Source organism: Molothrus ater, chromosome 7 (genome assembly GCF_012460135.2).
Source record: "Molothrus ater isolate BHLD 08-10-18 breed brown headed cowbird chromosome 7, BPBGC_Mater_1.1, whole genome shotgun sequence".
NCBI classification, from domain to species: Eukaryota; Metazoa; Chordata; class Aves; order Passeriformes; family Icteridae; genus Molothrus; species Molothrus ater.
This window is the reverse complement of record NC_050484.2, coordinates 20,361,852-20,375,582: the sequence shown is the minus strand read 5'-3', so window position 1 is coordinate 20,375,582 and position 13,731 is coordinate 20,361,852. Positions and strand designations below refer to the sequence as shown.

The 13,731-nt window shown below is 36.0% G+C and overlaps 1 protein-coding gene across 2 annotated transcripts in view; it reads right to left on the bottom strand.

Annotated features, from left to right (window-relative positions):
* Positions 1–2,836: 2,836 nt before the first annotated feature.
* GRB14 (growth factor receptor bound protein 14) overlaps positions 2,837–13,731 on the bottom strand; it is a 58,039-nt gene continuing 47,144 nt past the window's right edge. For both annotated transcript variants that reach the window (XM_036387162.1, XM_036387163.2), the window contains 5 exons: positions 11,616–11,732; positions 11,440–11,497; positions 11,260–11,347; positions 7,464–7,557; positions 2,837–3,541 (listed from right to left, as the gene is read on the bottom strand). In XM_036387162.1, coding sequence (XP_036243055.1) covers positions 3,395–3,541; positions 7,464–7,557; positions 11,260–11,347; positions 11,440–11,497; positions 11,616–11,732 — 504 coding nt within the window. In that variant the 3' untranslated portion in view covers positions 2,837–3,394. The remainder of the gene's footprint in view (positions 3,542–7,463; positions 7,558–11,259; positions 11,348–11,439; positions 11,498–11,615; positions 11,733–13,731) is intronic.

Sequence of the window (13,731 nt, the reverse complement as noted above, 5' to 3'; positions counted from 1 at the left end):
TTTAATCTCCTTTGAGCCAAGAAGATTTTTAGATTGGAAACTAAGGCACAAAGGGCATGCCAACAAATACAATGCTGAGCTTTAGCACAATCTCTGCACTAGCTCACATCTCGCAGAGCATACCCCTGCAGGGCTAATTACCCCAGATAGCAACCAGGGCTTGCGCACTTATACTGCTTTTGGTTCCTCTACATGGCAAGCTCAGTTCTCTCCTCCTGGCAGTGCACTACACATAAACACTCAGAGAAGCATAAAATTTTAAATCTGAAGAAAACATGAAGAGTTTTTCAAATACTATGCTTTATACCTAGGTGTTTTGGCATCAAGTAAAGGTAAAAACGTATCATTTAAATATTAAAAAACCTTCTGCAAATAACACCAGTTTCTACTGTTCTGTTGTTTGTTGATTTCTTGGGGTTTTGTTTTTCCTTAAAAAGCAGTCCATAAATATTCTGTGAGGTAGATATAAAACTGTCCACATTTTGTAGAGAAGCAAATGTTGGAGACAGATAGACTGGCTTGCCCAAAATAGTACTGATTTCTTCCTGAGCTGTTAACAGCTCCTGATTAGCCAATTCTCTTTGTGGAGGTGGGCACCAAAGTGTAGTATTCCTAATTAGAAGTGACAATTAACACACTGAAATTCTGTCTAAATAGCATTGCCTACACCCCCAAAGAACTTTATGGTCAGACATATCCTGGCTGATCTCATAGAAATTCCTTGCTGTTTTGTTCTGACTGGTGGCAAGCAAGGATCTTGAAAGTCATATATCAACCACTTGTACCATATAGGAAGAAGTCTGGGATATCAGAATATTTGAGTTTTGACAGGTGGTGTTTGGGTTTTTGCTTTTACACATTAAGACTACCTCCTTCATGCTTGTTTCTTGAGTAATATTTAAACAAGGAGGTAGCCTGTGAAGTCATTTAAACAGCAAACTAGATTTTATTAGTTTTACTGGTTTGGTTTTTTCTGGCATAGTCACAAACAACAACAGAATCCACAAAAGGTATACACATCATATAAAAGTGCATATAAAATTGATTATGTATTCCCAGCAACATTTCAGTTTAGATTTTAATTAAGAGAGCTGTCAAAATGCAGGAGGAAACGCTTTGCAGTATAAGAAAGTTTTGAATACTTGACAGCTCAAATGTTCAAATCCCATGCTCATTAAGCAAAACTTGATTTTACTTGGGCTTTTTATTATTATTATTTTGGTTCTTTTTGTTTTTTGGCTTTTTTCAATTTCACTTGTGAAACAAAAACTGAAAAAGCAGGCAAAGCTTCTTGATGGTTGATGTCTCTCCACCATGTGATATAATACCTACATTCTTTTCTTTTCTGATAGGTCCAAATGTGACAGGTACTCCAGTCACTGAGCAGGTGGCTTCTCTGCCAAGCATGAATACATAAATACAAATAAAAATTACGAAGCTTTCACATGTCCAAGTAGAAATGGACTACAATAGACAATAGACATTTGTCAAGAGGTGATTTAAAAAAGGGATGCAGAGAATGTTTCTCCTTATTCTACATCAACATCTGGAATAAAACTACCTGAGAAGTAACCACATTATTAAACCAAACCTGAAGAGGTTTTAATTAAAATTATTTTTTAAGTACAATTTGAAATTATGTTTGAGGTTTAAGAGTTAAATTTATTAGACTGTAAAGATTTTTACAAAGCTTTCCTAATGTAATGAGCTTAGGCACCACATATGTTGCATCTTTGGTACACATTAGGAAGAGTTGCTTTTTTAATGAGCTTTAAAAACTGCATTTGCATACCAGAGGAAAAGGTCAGTGATGTGTGGATCAAGTCGGTAAATTAAGTATCACAGTATTATGTTATTATGCCTGCCTTCCAGAGACACACAATAACAAAACCACAGGCTACAGTTACCACACTGTTCTCAAGCCTCCATGTCCATGACCTTGGCAGCTGACACATCCCAGCTCTGCTGTGCCTCAGGGCCCAGCGGCTCCATCTCTGGCCCAGGCCTCCTTTACCTTCTCCCCACCTCCTCCCGCAGCAGAGCAGCTGCTGTGGCTGGCAGCCATGGACCTCAAGCAAGCACAGGAAGGGGGAGCTGGATTCAGTGTGATGGCCCATCTTCAAAAACTGATTTCACTCCGGCCTTTACCCTTTGTAAAGATACCCAGGACAATGTCCTGAATCCTTTCAACAAGATCAAATCTCTTGGATACCAAGCATTAGGATGGGGATGCCTCTTTCCCAAGTCCCACTGCACTCGAGTTTTTGTTCAAGGATACAACTGTCTTTCAAAACACAAATACCAAAATTAATTCTAATGCTGTGGTGCAAAATTTGATTCGGCAGACTGGCACAGTACTTTTTAGCCAGAATGTTAGATACTTGATAACCTGTAAAGACTGCTTAACTGGTAGCTAAACTGACAATTTTATTTTATAATAAATAATAAAATAATCTAGGAACTGACTACAAATAGACTTTCATGAGGTTTTCAGCAAAGTCCACCGGATTTACCTTTATTTGTAAGTATTGTAAATTATTGATAATTTACAACTATTATAGCATTACTTTTATTTTTAGGGCAATTGAAATTGATTCCTCCCTCAACTGTGCAAATATCCACACTACTTAACAGGTCTTTCTGCCTCTCTTTGTGTCAGAGATTATAGGTATACACTAAACCACATTATGCACTACACAATAATTATGCATGTTCATACATTTCACAGCCAAGTAAGTGACAGTCCAGCCCTGTATGAAGATGTAGATTTAGTCATTAGATTAGAAAAAAAAAATCGTTTAAAATATCCCACAAGAATAGCAGGACTCAATACAACTGAGCAGTTATAAGTGATTTTAATGATTTTTCACTTTTTGGATATGATAATCCTTAAAGTAGCATTCAAAAATATAGTGCAAAATATTTATTCATTTTATTTACAAATAAAATGTGCAGTTCAGCTTCTGATCCTTGCCACAGTAAATGTTATTCTTTTATGTGATGAAGAGAAATTATGAGAAACATTTATAGAGAAAAAAGTTAATTTTAAACCTTAGAACAAAGATCTTCCTTCAGTTATATTTTTGTAGGAGTTACACAATATTTTTCAAAACTGTTTTCGGATGAAAAGAAAACCCAGCAAGTCCCAGACAACACTAAAGAATTACATAGGAAAAAATGGTTTTTCAAAACCATAAAGTTAATTTTGCTGTGACAATCACAAAGCAAAGTTCTTATCTACATAGAATATAAATTAATCTTTTTTTTGCAGCTTAAACATAGAATCTTTACAATGCAATGGATTTTCCCCCCTCTTTTGCTATACAAATTGCCTTTGGGGGAAAAAGTATACTAGCATCTTCCTTTCCCTCTGATGAAACAACAAATGCTTTGGTTAAAGAGCAATCCGTGCACAATAGTGTTTTAACTTGCAAGGCAGGACTCCTTTATTAAGTTGATAGAATTCCACTAGCTGGATGAGATCAGTAAATCTGGTATGACCATCATCGAGGGTATAGAATAGCTTCCCATCATCTTCCAACTGTAAAAATGGAAAAACAAGATTCAATAAAATCTTCTTTTGCTACGGTATTTTTTTCTGACTTGAATACTTGTTTGAGAAGTGTTCTCAACTTACCAACATATTCGTAATCTTACAACTACGGTGAGCAGAAAAAATACAGTGATCATTTACACATCTTAAAGAAAAGATTTTAAGATTTTTTTTTTTAAAAAGACCAATAGGAAAATAATGTATTATTTGACTTCAAGTACACACCTAAAAAGAACAGTTAAATAAGTATAGGAATACTCTTTCTGCATTGACAATACTACTTCATGCCTTTGCTTTGAAATTACAGCTGGGGTTAATACCAACCCTGAGTTCTTACAGAGGAACATGAAGAAACCAAGTTTGAAGTTACTAATAAATTTCAACCTTTGCTCCATTCATTTCCATTGTTTTCTTTCACTTTTGTAAGGTGTGATGAGGCTGCACACTAGTGCAGTGGTGTGCTGGGTACTATTAGCTACACAAGACACTACCCATCACACGAGTGACATGCTTGCTCCAGCACTTCTTTGTTGTAGGGGGAAGAATTGCTGCAGCTCCAAACATGTATTAGCACAGATATAGAAGAGAAAGAAGAAACTTCAACAGATACCTTGAAAGATTCCTTTTGATGCTTAAAAATTTACAATCACTATTTCCCTCTTCTAAGTTACTAAATGTTAGCTCTTGCACAATTTGTACTGCACTGCTGACTACATAATTTCTTGATTTAGTTCCTCTACTGCTGATATGTCTAATATCAAGGGGATTAGTGAAATAGTGACTAATTGGTATTCATGTAAATAAAGGGTGAAAAAATCGATTCAAACTATTTTTAAAAAGAAAAGGGAAAAGAGATACAAGATTGAAAGAGTATTGAACAGAGGATCCTGAAGTAGGGCTAGCACGGAGTAGCAGATGGTGTGCTAGGGAAAGATGCAGCTACCCTTCTTGAATACAGGGGAAAGGAGAAGATATAATTAGCTGTCTTACCTGTAATTAAGAAGTTTTATCTGAAGCAGCTGTTGAACTGCTTATGACTCCTGGATTATTCTACCCCTTTCTACTATGACTGGAAGTAGTTTGTTATTTCTTTATTCTCAGACTTTGGTCAAACCAGGTCAAACTCTGCTAGTTAAGGAATTACCAATGTGAGAATGTGTGAACTCCTGTGCTCCAGCCAAAAACCTGAAAATGGATTATCATTCATTGGACTTTCTTTATGCATGCAATTTTCCTGCCAACACACTGCAGGCAAGAAGAGTTAACAATTCAAATGTCTGTTATGATCCTAATAAGTTAATTCCTTGAAATGAATACCAGACAGATTGCTAATTTTAAAGCTATCAATATTTTGCAAAGCAAAAACCCATATCGAAGTTCTGTTGCTCAAGAACCTCGCATTTTCTGCAAGCTAAGAAGCCTGTTATGAGAAAACATTTATTAGAAAAAGACAGTCCCAGAACTGTATATCAACTCTTCATCCTTCATATGAATGAAATTTCAGGATAGAATCCATTTAAATGAACTTGCATCAGCTCAGAGTGTAAAGGCTGAAAAATACCTTTAAAGTAACAAGCTCTCCAATTTTCACAGTACAGGATCCCAAATGTATCCCAAAGTTTTCCTTCTGAACTTTTTACAATCAATTCCCAACTACCCACCTGCAATACCTGTTACACAGGTTGCCAATGTTAACACAAGGCACCTGTTTATATGGGTGAGGCATGAACTAGCAAGCTGCATACCCTATCTAAAAGGGGACATTTTTAAGTGCAGCATAACCTGAAGCAACCTAAAATACAAGAGAAAAATAAGTCATCTAGGGATTGGATTGTTTTTACCTTGTAAAGAGGCTTTGTAAATTACATTTATTTGTTTACATTTAGTAAGAAAGTTTGCCTTCAGAATGGCTGGAAACAGGTAAGTGTTTAGAACAGTAGAATTTGAAATTCAAAGAGGTAACCTTGATCTTCAACTAATAAGCTATGACTTTACTACAGTAATATAAAATGCCTTGTTTCTTAGAAAATGATCAATTCATTTAGATCAGCAGCAACTGGAACCAAAACCCTTCCTCCCTTAAAGAACAATTTTCTGAAATCTTTAAATAGCACCATTCCAGCAAAACCAGAGCACATTTAAGTCAGGGTATTGCGAATGCAATGAGGGTACTGAATGCAACCAGAAACTGACAGAAAGGAACATGCCAATATTTGGGGGACAACAGCTTCCATGCTGACACATTCTGTCTGGATTAAGCTGCTCTCATCAGGATTTATTTTTTCTGGCTACTATCATAGGAGAAATTGCTTTAGTTAAAAAACAATTCAAAAACATTTCCTTCAAGTAAGTCAAGTTTTGCAATGAAGTGATACAGGTCTTCTTGATGAACAGCATGAGAAATGTGACCCAAGTCTGTAGACAACTACATCAAAACTAAGAATTCCTGATTCATCCAAAGATTCCACAACAGGAGAGCAAGGTTTTAGCACATTCTCATGAAGAGAAGAGAATCGTCCATCTCGGAGGAAACTGAAGATAACTGCAGCGTCCTGCTACACCTGCACTTAGAGAAGAGAGGGTCTGTTTCCTGATAGGGAAAGGAAAAGTGGTCTCTTCATTTTGAGAGTTAAAGGACATCCTAATGAACTAGAATCATATACTCTTTGTATGGGGTTTAGAAGGTTTTCTAAACCACACAACGATTACACCAAAGTAAATACAAGTGACTACAGTCAATGAATGCACAGAGATCTTACACCTGGGATTCTTATCAAGGACTATATGTTGATGATCCCATGGGATCCAGTCCAATTATCACTTTTGGATAAAGGAATCCTCCATATTCTGTACCTAAACACAACAAAATCCTGGACAATTCTTATAGGTAATCTGATCAACTTATTTCTTCCTCTCAAATAATGCTTCAATTTTATTCTACATAAACTTTTTTTAGTAGAGAATATTAGCTACAAGCCCTAGGTAAGGCATACAGAAATTTGGTGAATGATCAGAGAGAATCAACAGATAAAGAAAAAAAAATAGTGCCAGTAATTTCTACTGAGAAACAGCAGAATCTGCTAGAAACTTCAGCAGGAAGATACACGGAAGCTAGAGTATTATCTGGTCTGGAAGAAAGGTTCTTGTAAAGAGAGATAAAAAAGCTTTGGGTCTGCTTGGGTCTGCTCAGTTATGTCAAGCATCTGTGGCCAAAACACAAATGCTCAAGTATTTCTCAATTCAAGAGATGCAGCATGTAAAGAAATCCACATAAACCACCTTGTGAGAGAGTGGAAGCAATGAGGATGGCTAACCATTCTCTCAGGATAACTGGACAGTATGTTCAATGAAAACTAACAGAAATATGATTTCAGCTTAGTAACTTCTAGCTTACCTATAAAGCAGCTGGACTAAATAATGATTTTTTTTTTTTGTTCCTCTGAATATATCACAGTAACAAGAGAGGTCAACAAAATATGTCTGACTACAAATATTGAAAATAACCTTAACAGAAGACTCAGTGAGATATGGACACATGATGGAGGCAGTCCAAAACAGATGACTTAGAAATTGTGTACATACTGAAAAGTAAAAAGAAACATGAACTCTCTTAACACATGATTTTCATGCCATCAGGGTTCCTTCTATTCCAGTTGAAACAGATTTGTTTAGTTTTTCAAGAAACTTTTTAGGATTTCGTAATATTAGTCAAGCTTTAGAACAAATCAAACAGCAAAGCTCAAAAACATTCAACTCTACTAAAGAATACAAATTATATTAAGTGATACAGGTATGATGTTTACATCTTCCATAAAACAACAAAAGAAGAAAAAATCCATCCATATTCTACCACAGTTCTTCAGTTTTTTGGTTTTAAAACTCCATATATAAAGTGAAAAAACTTACTTACTGGTACAATTTGAAAATGTTTTATTTTTAATCCATGACTCAGTGACAATACAAATGTTTTGGGGTTACTTTGGCTATCGCGTACCAGGAATACCCTAAAAGAGATCAAAAAGTTTCAAAGTAAGAACATTTGAAATCCTTTTATAAATATCCAGTTAAAACTGTTCTAAATTCATTACAGCAAGTATTAGTGAAAAGCATAAATAATATCAATTATATAAGTTAGGCTTTTAATCAGTATTTCTCTGCAAATGTGTCACTGGGAATACTTTCTCTTAAGTTCTTCTTCACCTTGTCTATTATGTGAAAAACATGCATTCTCAGAATAAATGACACTGTAGGCGTTAGTTTTTACACTGCATAGAATTACAATACATTTCTTCAGACAGAAAAGCACCCTCAAAGTTTGTGCTTTGAACAAAATTTTTCCTTGGACTCTGACTAGAGAAAATTTGAATTTTCTAAATCACAAGCATTTTAAGTAAAATTCAAAAAGTAGTTCAACAGGAATTTTACAGAAAAGGTAATGCAAGGCACACCAGAATGTTCTTCACATCTGGCCAATCTTCATAAATGCACTCTCATTTCTGCACAGCAGCAAAATTCCCAACAACAAGCTACACTCTGCTTGCTTTATGGAATGATTATTCAAATCATGACACTCTGAATGGCCAACAGTGCCACTGCAACTAAAATTCACTGATAACTTATTCCAATCAGAACATGGACAAACACAACTTTGCCATAGCCCTGGTAGAATGATTTGGTAAAGACAAGGGATGATTACCAGCCTGAGACAGTTTTCACTGAATCACCTGGCTTGGAATATTGGCAGAGAACAGTCTGTAGGACAGGGAGGAACCTGGTAGATAGCTTTGGAGTGGAGAGAGTCTGAACTGCTTGTACTGAGCAGGTCTGGAACAGATATAGCTGACTAATACACCAAAGAAGGGAAATGGAGGGACAGCCACTGGCAAGCATGCTCCTCTTTCAGGAGAGAAAAGAAACGGGCAAAATGGACTTGCAGGTTTCAATCAAGTGAGCATTAGTGACCACCTAATCCTAACTGTTTGCCCCACCACACACCAGAAATGAGAGTCCGGCTACTACATGAAAAGAAAGAATTTCAAGGGGAAAAAAAACAGCCAAAGATCTGCAGTGGATTTTCACTGACTTCCAGCATGGATCCAAAGTATTAATTTCATTCTCAAAGTTTTTAAGAGTTCTATTTTTACATAGTAAGAAAATTCCTGGAATTAAGAAACTTGGAGTCCATGCTCATTACCGTTTCTGTCAAAATGCCTGTGCCCCGTTACCGATGCAGCTCCTCCCGAGGGCTGCTGCCAGCCCAGCGCTCGGCCCGGCCCGGCCCGGCTCGGCCGGCTCGGCACGGCAGGGGCAGCGGGAGAGCCGGCAGCGCGGGCTCCGCTCAGACCGGCTCGCTCCCACCACCTAGCGGGCTCTCACCCTCCCGGGACACGAACGGCACTGCTCACAGCGCTCACAGATCCTCTGCACTAACTTCCGTACTTTATATGTTTGTCATCAATGACGGGCACTTCATTTTTTTCAGAAAAATGACACTATAGGAATGTGCAACTTTGTAGATATCCAACATGGGGTCTCTATTCCCAGTTACTAGGATCCACATTTAATGATACACAATGTAATCACTTTTATTGGTTCTCATTCATCAGTTTTTTTAAAGTACATTTTCTTACTTCTTTCCTAGTTTTATCACAAATATAAGGAACATTTCTTCTCCTTCAGATAAAAAGATCTTCATTATTTTCTAAAATAATCACAATTACCTACTTTACCTATTTTAGTTGTCAAAGAACCTTTAAAATTTTTGTTATGACAAAAGGACTGTAGTTCACAGAATCTCAGAAATAGTAAAAAAAAAAAAAGAAATAGTAAAAAATAGAAAATAGAAAATAGAAAAAGGACTGTAGTTCACAGAATCTCAGAAATAGCAAAAAAAAAAAAAAAATAGAAATAGTAAAAAAAAAGCTCTGCAAAGAGCTTTTTAGACATGCTGGATGACTCCAGTCAACTTCTCCCTCATGAACTTCTCTGAAAGACGAGCTGGACTTTTTCATGGGCCTTTTGGTAATGCTCTTATCCCTTTCATCAACCATTTATCACTGAATAGTCTTCAAATATACTTTAGGGGGTAAAATACAAAATCTACAATATTACCATGTGAACTTTTTTAAGAAAGTTGGTTTAACACCAGATCCAAAAACTTTCTTCCTTCATAACATGCCTTAAGATTGTTGCTGTCCCTAATTCTGTTATTGGGCTATCCAAATTCTAGAACTACTGTAGCTAGTTTATGTAACTGCCTCCTGGTCTTCTAAAAGCCATCATGAAAAACATATTTGTTGGTACATACAGTATTACAGAGGCCCTATTCCCTTGTCATATATGCATGAGAACTACTTGCTCAGGATCACCTTAAAAGGGTCAATATGGATTATTTTCTGGACCCTTACTCCCAGAAACTAAAGTCTTATTTTTCCTATAAAAGATGGCTGCATTTCTGGTGATAATTCATGCTTTCAGCTCATCAAAATGATGTCACATGATGTCATGTGTTCATTACTTCATTGTAACTACTGAATATGTATCTGACAGCATATGAGCACTCCTACTACCACTGTTCTAAATAATTCTAGATAGTCCACACAAAAGTTTCATCCTCCTCAAAATCCCACTGCACAGCTATGAATGGCTCCAAGAATATAACATAAACAACAATGTACTAAACCAATGCTAGCAAGGTATTCACTTTCTCATTTCAGTTTGTGTGTAAGAAATACACTGAAAGATGCATCAGGCCTAGACTGACATCCTGTTCAGAAATATATGTTGGATTCATCTCCATGTCCTGTCTCACTCTTCCAACAAGCGCAAAAATAAATGCAGAGCACAGAACAAGACCCCAGAAATTTAAAAAAAATACAAAAGTGGAAGTCCAATTAATCATCCCTGTGCTGAGTTTGTCTCTCCTTCCCTTCACTTTTTTTTTTCCTGGAGCCCTTTTTGTAGATGTAGAAAACAATATTACAACATACTTAATCTAAAACTGAAGGAATTTAACCAGCAATCTGATGATCCAGGTACCTAACTGGAAACAGACTCAAGGAAACGGAATTTTTATGGAATTACTCATTGAATGAAGGAGGCCCAAGTTTACACTTAATACAGGACTAAGGATAAAATTGCAGGAATGAAAAGCAGGAGGAGTTGAACATAAAATGCCTACTTGCTTTGTCATTTTTTTAAATTAATATTTAAACAAAATATAAGAAAAATTACAGTCTTATTCTAACATTTATTGTTTACTATTAAAGGATGACACAATTCTTAGTCAATTAATGAGAAAAAAGCATACTTTTTTTCAATGTATGTCCCAGCACAGTTCATCTTAGAATTGATGTTTTCAGGCTTTCTTTCACTCTTTCATCACTAACAGAGATACAAAAGAGTGGTGCCAAGGCTGACAGCTCCAGAGAATCCTGTGCAAAGACACAGCTCTAGTGCTTGGCTCTGAACGGACACAAGTAATCAGTCAGTGACAGAATCTAAGTCCTAGATCACCACTTCATGGTTTCCAAATGATATAAAATAGGAACCAACTGATCCCCAGATAGCCTTATATAAAAGAACTGTTATTGCTATTAGGCGAGTGCAAACTCCTTGCCCCACCTCCCCCCAGAAAGAGGCACATGAAAACAGGAGTTGTTGGCTAGAAACATGTCTCAAAGAAGTTTTGTAAAGAATTAACTTACCCATCTACAAGTCCATGCTGCAAAATAAGTCTCTGAGCCTCTTCTCTAGAGATTTTATGATGAAACCATGACTGAGATCTGTGTATAGCTGTAGAAAAAAAGATCAGTGAAAAAACATAATCCCTTTATTGAAAGAACCAGTTATTGCATTTTTCTGGCAAGGAATTAACTCACACATACCCATATTAGACATGGCAATAGGACTACCATGTGAGTTGAGTCGGAGACACCCTCTCCTCTGTATGAGAGAGAAGCAAAAATGTGACTTCAAAGCTCTTTTGTTAAAAACACAAACAAACAAAAATAAACCCACCAAACCAGAAAATACTATTCTGATAAATCAAAGGTATTTATACCCGCCATGCTAATCCTTCTTCAACTGCAACTGAAAGGGCTTCTGTTGGATTTTCTATAATTCTGCTTCTGTGTCCTGAGAAATCCATTGCTACTAAAGAATTTTCTGAAATGCTTCTCTGCAACAAAGAAAAATAAATTTAGTTTGCTCACTTTTTACAAGATCCATCATTTAAAAGCAAGCTTCTGAAAAAACATTATGTTTTGTAAGTGATATTTCAAGTATTGGCAGTGTTTCTCATCAGAGCCAAACTCATTTTACCCTAGGGAGCATTTATAATTCCAGTATGCTGCTGCAAAGCTCAATTTTACAGTCTGGCTGGACAGACCATCTTTTTGCATTACTGCAATGGATGACAAATATATCACTTTACCATAAACTGTATTTATATTTTTAACTATAACTAGCCCTTTCCATGTCAAAACACGTCAGGAAACTGTTATTAAGATGTCCAAGTAACAGGGGAAAAAAAGGTAAAATACAAAATTATTATGCATAATGATCCAATTAAAAAAATTAAAAATATTTCATTAGAAATATGTCAGATTTATATATTTGCTACATGAATTTTCATTCAGTTTACCATATTTAAGCATTGAAAGCAGCAATTTCTATGGAGTATAACTTCTATTTTAATACATCACTTCTAACTGTAATCACAGACTCAATAACTGCAGCATCTGTTACAAAAAATGCTTGTGTTTTTTTCTCTCAGTGAAGATCAATTTTGTAACAACTGAATAAGAACATTGAGGTTTGACAAAACAGTCCTAAAAATCATCAAAATGTTTCTCAGAAACCAAGGTTTACACAATCAGGTTTTATAAGAATTGTGATGGCTCAAATGTTGGCAGGCACTGGAATATCTAATAAATAAAAGAGCAATCTATAGGTTAAAGCAACATCTGGACACAAGAGGCCAGATTTCTGTAGGGTTAGCAAAGCTTCCCAGTCCAAAACCAGAGCAGCTCTGGTTTTTTGGGGGTTTTGGTGGGTTTTTTTGGGTTTGTTTGTTTTTTGGGGGTTTTTTTGGTTTTTTGGTTTTTTTTTGCTTGGTTGCAATCATGAATATAACTAAAAATTGAAGACAGCAATTCTGCAGTTCACTGTACACTGTACACTAAGGTCTATCTGAGTAACTGTAACCTGTAAAGAACTTTGCAAAAGTAAAAAATTAAGGGAAAATTAAGAGAAAATGTTTGCCTCTAGCAGGGTGGAGGGAACTCTGTAGCTGACATGGTTGAGAAATGAAGGAATGTGAAACATGGAAGTGGCTCCACATACTTAGGAAGTATACTTAGTTCATCAGCGTGTGCGCTTAATCCGTGATTATTCAATTTGCTGTTTTATTCACGAATTATACACGAGTAGAAAAACAATGCCATTGTTAGCAGTGGGTATAGATTCTGCCTGTTAGAAGCTATGGGAACTAAAATGCACACAACAGTGAAAGAGGAGACAATCAGTAGTGGCTCCCTGACCCATCACAAAAGCAGCAGCTGGCTATTGCAGTAGCTTCACAGAACACAAACTAAGGCACAGGCAGCATATTAAGCACATGCTTAATAAGCCATGCTTATTAGCAAGATGACTGAAAACTATGTTTGTGAATACCTGTGATAGCAAACGCATTTTTTAGGCATTTTATCAGCAAGAACTATAATAAAAGCTAAAAAGAAATCACTATAAAATCATTGTCACAGATCTCAGCAATAAGTAATTTTTATCCAATTTAGCCAAAAACAAAACACAAAAGGGATATAAATCATCCATGAAAAAGTCTGAAATCAAATGACTCATAAAGAGCTGGGATAATGTAAGATATAAAGAAATGGACAACCTCATCCAATCCCAACTATCCTACTGTGAAGAAGGACACGATACCTTGTATAGGCTGCTTTTCCCCAAAACAAGAGAAATCTGCCAAATTATGGTTTTCCCCCAAAGTCTAGTCAGTATTACACCAGCTCAAATTCATCTCAAGTACTTAACATTTTATATTTTTTTAAAAAAATTAAAAGAGGAAGTATACCAAAAAGGATTTGTTACAGTCTTCTTTTTCATCAGCATGTGTAACCTTAAACACTTTGCTTCTCTTTTAATGCATTTATGGTCCT